Source organism: Belonocnema kinseyi, chromosome 9 (genome assembly GCF_010883055.1).
Source record: "Belonocnema kinseyi isolate 2016_QV_RU_SX_M_011 chromosome 9, B_treatae_v1, whole genome shotgun sequence".
Taxonomy (NCBI): Eukaryota; Metazoa; Arthropoda; class Insecta; order Hymenoptera; family Cynipidae; genus Belonocnema; species Belonocnema kinseyi.
In genome coordinates this window covers 127971749-127975613 of record NC_046665.1, presented here as the reverse complement: position 1 = coordinate 127975613, position 3865 = coordinate 127971749, and the positions used below count along the sequence as shown (strand labels likewise).

General features: G+C 34.1%; 1 protein-coding gene across 1 annotated transcript in view; it reads left to right on the top strand.

The window, feature by feature from the left end:
* LOC117180341 (triosephosphate isomerase) overlaps nucleotides 1–2465 on the top strand; it is a 16843-nt gene extending 14378 nt beyond the window's left edge. Inside the window, exon 3 of the mRNA XM_033372781.1 lies at nucleotides 1936–2465. Coding sequence (XP_033228672.1) covers nucleotides 1936–2316 — 381 coding nt within the window. The 3' untranslated portion in view covers nucleotides 2317–2465. The remainder of the gene's footprint in view (nucleotides 1–1935) is intronic.
* The last annotated feature ends 1400 nt before the right edge of the window (nucleotides 2466–3865 follow it).

Here is a 3865-nt window from a genome sequence, read left to right as displayed (position 1 = left end):
CGATGCTTAATAATAAAATAACAATTGACAAAAAATATAATATTTATTAATGTATTTTCACTCCCCTTACACTTTTAAAAAATCCCCTTTTTTAAAAAAAAATCCCCTTTTTTCCCTAAATTTGAACGGCTGAACCAGTTGCATCCCTGAATTTGCCATAATTTTGTATTAATGTTTTATAGTACCCTGGGTGACCTAATTTTGTGTGTATATGATCTATTAGTTTATTAGTTAATTTCATGTAAAAATCTAATTGATAATTATTAAATGGATGATGTTTTTGAAATGAGACGTTTTCGTGGTTCAGAAATGTGTTTCCATAACTTTTAGAGTTAATATTATCCTTGATTTCTTTCACTACTTCATTGCGTTCTTGCAAGATTTTTATGATCCTAAATTCCTTTCTAAAATCGGCATCTACATCAGATTGCATTGAATAATTTGACTATCAATAGGCCAATCAACTATCAATAGGCAAATCAACTATCAATTTATAAATACTAAAGATGTTCTTTTCCTCTTCATCAAGTTGCCCATCCGGATTTCTACTAAAAAAATCAATGATTAAGTTTTCACGTCCATATGGCAACTGAATAAATGATGGCTAGTAATACTAAAGAAATTACTTATGACCGCCTTTTCCATCAGTCTGATATAAAATTCTACTTATATTCTTTTTCGAAGCGTCAGTTTGCAATTTAAATCTAGAATCAGGAAGGTAATGTCTCAGCATTCCTATCTAAAAAATTATTTTTTGAGTATATACAGGGTGTCCCATCACCTATACAGCCCCTTGTACTATGTGACAGTGTACAGCAAAATAAACAAAAAAGTTCTCTAGCAGAAAGTTGTGCGAAGCTCAGTTTACGCATAATAATGCTTCAAATTTGGGCCTAATGCACCAATGAGAAGCAAGCTTTAGCGATCAATTGTGGGGTTTTCAAATATTGAGAAAATGTGTGCTTCTCGATGACACACTTCAGATCCGTATTTGGAAATTCTTCGTCGAGTCGCCGTGCTTTCATTGTTTATTTCAAATCGCAAAGTTCAAACCTCAAAAACTTTTATTAATTTTGAACCCTTTTTTCTAACATTCATAAACAAAGATAAGCAATAAAAACCCTATCTCTCAGAATTTCTGTTATATAACTTTTAATAAAATTAACAAAAACATGAACTTTTTTCGGTTCCTCACAGAATTTCGGATTTGCGGTCCGATCCGCATTCAACTGAAAAACCTGAAAGAACAATGAAAGCACATACTAATATTAAGGTACATAACTTTGGTTAAACCGTAAGGTTTACCAAACAATTTGATTGTAACTTGAGTGCAAAAACAATTACTTTGGTAAAGTCAAGTTCAATAATTGTGTTGCATCCTTATATAAACAATCAATGAGTGTGGGTTTCCGGGTTAAATACACCTGATTAGCACGGACTTCATTGATGATCTTTTGAGATTTTTTAATGTGATAGTGATACTGTCATGGTTTGACATTCAGAATAAATATTACTTTTGCTGCGCTTATTCAACTAATAAAACAATAAGGTTATAATAAAAAAATCAAATTTAAAAACATTTTTCCGTATCGTTCCGTTTTCGAGTAAAACTTCAAACTTCTTTTTTTTTTTTTGATTGAAGATGGTTTTTTTAAAAACAGCTCCGGCGAAGATTCTGGGTTTTGTTGAGAAAAATTGTGCTAAATACCGGACACAAAATTAGAAAATAAATTTTTAGTGTACGCTCCTTTGGTTTAAAGTAATGTCAACGGAACTGTTAGGAGTATCTAGAATCTTGTTAATTGTTGTCAGGTCTTCAGCTACTTTACTTATGCTCAATAATCCAGGTTCTTTCTCCAAGAATTTTCTAAAACTGATAAGGATTGATCTAACTATTAATTTATTAAATAAAATTTTTCTATTCCATTTGCATAGGTCATTGCTTGCATTGGAGAGAAACTGGAAGAAAGAGAAGCTGGAAAGACTGAAGAAGTTATATTTCTACAAATCAAGGCTATTGCTGATAAAATAAAATCTTGGGACAACGTTGTTTTAGCATATGAGCCAGTTTGGGCAATCGGAACAGGGAAAACAGCAACACCGCAGCAAGCCCAGGAAGTTCACAACAAATTGAGACAATGGTTTTCGAAAAATGTTAGTCCTGCAGTGTCTGAATCTTTAAGAATTATATATGGAGGATCTGTAACTGCAGACAACGCTAAAGATTTAGCTAAAGAAAGTGATATAGATGGCTTTTTAGTAGGTGGGGCGTCATTGAATTCAGGTTTTGTCACAATTATAAATGCGAAGCAATAAAAAGTAAACTTGAATAGTGTAATTTACTGTGAAATTCATTATTCTCTACAATTTACTTGTTAGAATTTCGTTTACGAGTCGCATTGTATTTACAATAATAAAAATTGGAATTGATACTAAAAGTTAAATAAAATAAAATACTGGGACAATCCGACGAAAAAATCAGAAATTTTTATTCTCAAGCTTCCTTAAAATATAAAGAAGAAAAAAATGACAATAAAAAAATGCTTGGTTTAGCTTAGCATTAGGAAAGTAAATTTCGAGCTGGAACCAGCAGAAAATTTTTTTACTGGATCCAGTTTGGAATTGAGAGCTTGGAAAACCAGCCAAGTTATACTCAATTTAAAATGAATCATACGTAAGGACTTTTCGCAACTATATATACCAAATAATAAGCCAATATTAATTTACTTACAAATGGAAATTGACATGACTCATGATCACAAAAGTGCCTCTTTGAACTAAGCTTTCTATTTTAATATGTGGCTTATAAAAATCAATTATTTGTAATTTAGCTTAACTTTTTAAAATAAGGCACCATGAATTTCTTCTACGAATATTATGTACGAGATCTGTTCAAAAAATATGTGGACTGTTTGAATTTCGCGGCTCGAGTTGGTTTCAGGAGAATCCGCTTGGTGTCGCTAAGTTCGTACAGATCAGCTGTTTAAAACGCGGTATTCCAGTCGCAGATATCTTCCATTTGTTGATAAGCCACACGGTTTTAAGTAAAAAGTGTTTTTTTTTGTTGTCGGATTATAAAATGGACAGCCTGAAAGAGCAACGAATTGCTATGAAATGTTGTGTAAAACTCGGAAAATCTGCAACTGAAACATTTGCCGTGCTCAACATGGCCTACGGTGATGTTGCCATGAAGCGTACTGCATGTTTCAAGTGGCATGAACGGTTCAAGGGTGGCCGACAGTCGATTGACGATGATGAGCGTCCTGGGCGTTCTTCAACGTCAACTGACGACCCACACGTTGACAAAATCAACACCCTGGTGTGCGAAAATCGACGTCTGACTATTAGGGAGCTTGCCGAAGAGTGTGGGATATCAGTTGGATCTTGTTACGAGATTTTGACCGAAAAATTGAAGATGCACCGCGTCACTGCAAAATTTGTGCCACGCCTGATGACCGACGACCAAAAAGCCAATCGCGTCCGGGTTTGCCAGGAACTACTTGATCGTTCGGATGAAGATGCGAACTTTTTATCGCAAATTAAAACCGGTGATGAATCATTTTCTTGTTTCCAAAACTAAAAAAAAGATTTGAGACGATTTCGGAGATTAAGGCAAATGCGACGAAGGAGCAGAAAGCCATCACAAAAGAAGCGTACCAGGACTGTTTCAACTAGTGGAAACACCGTTGGGATAAGTGTGTGCGTTGGGCAGGAGAGTATTTTGAAGGAGACCCAGACGTGTAACTTCCAAATAAAGTACATTTTTTTTATGACCTCAATCTGCGTATTTTTTGAACAGACCTCGTAAAACTAATGTTAAACCTGGCAGAGCCTACGTAATGAGATAAAATCTATTTAAATTATT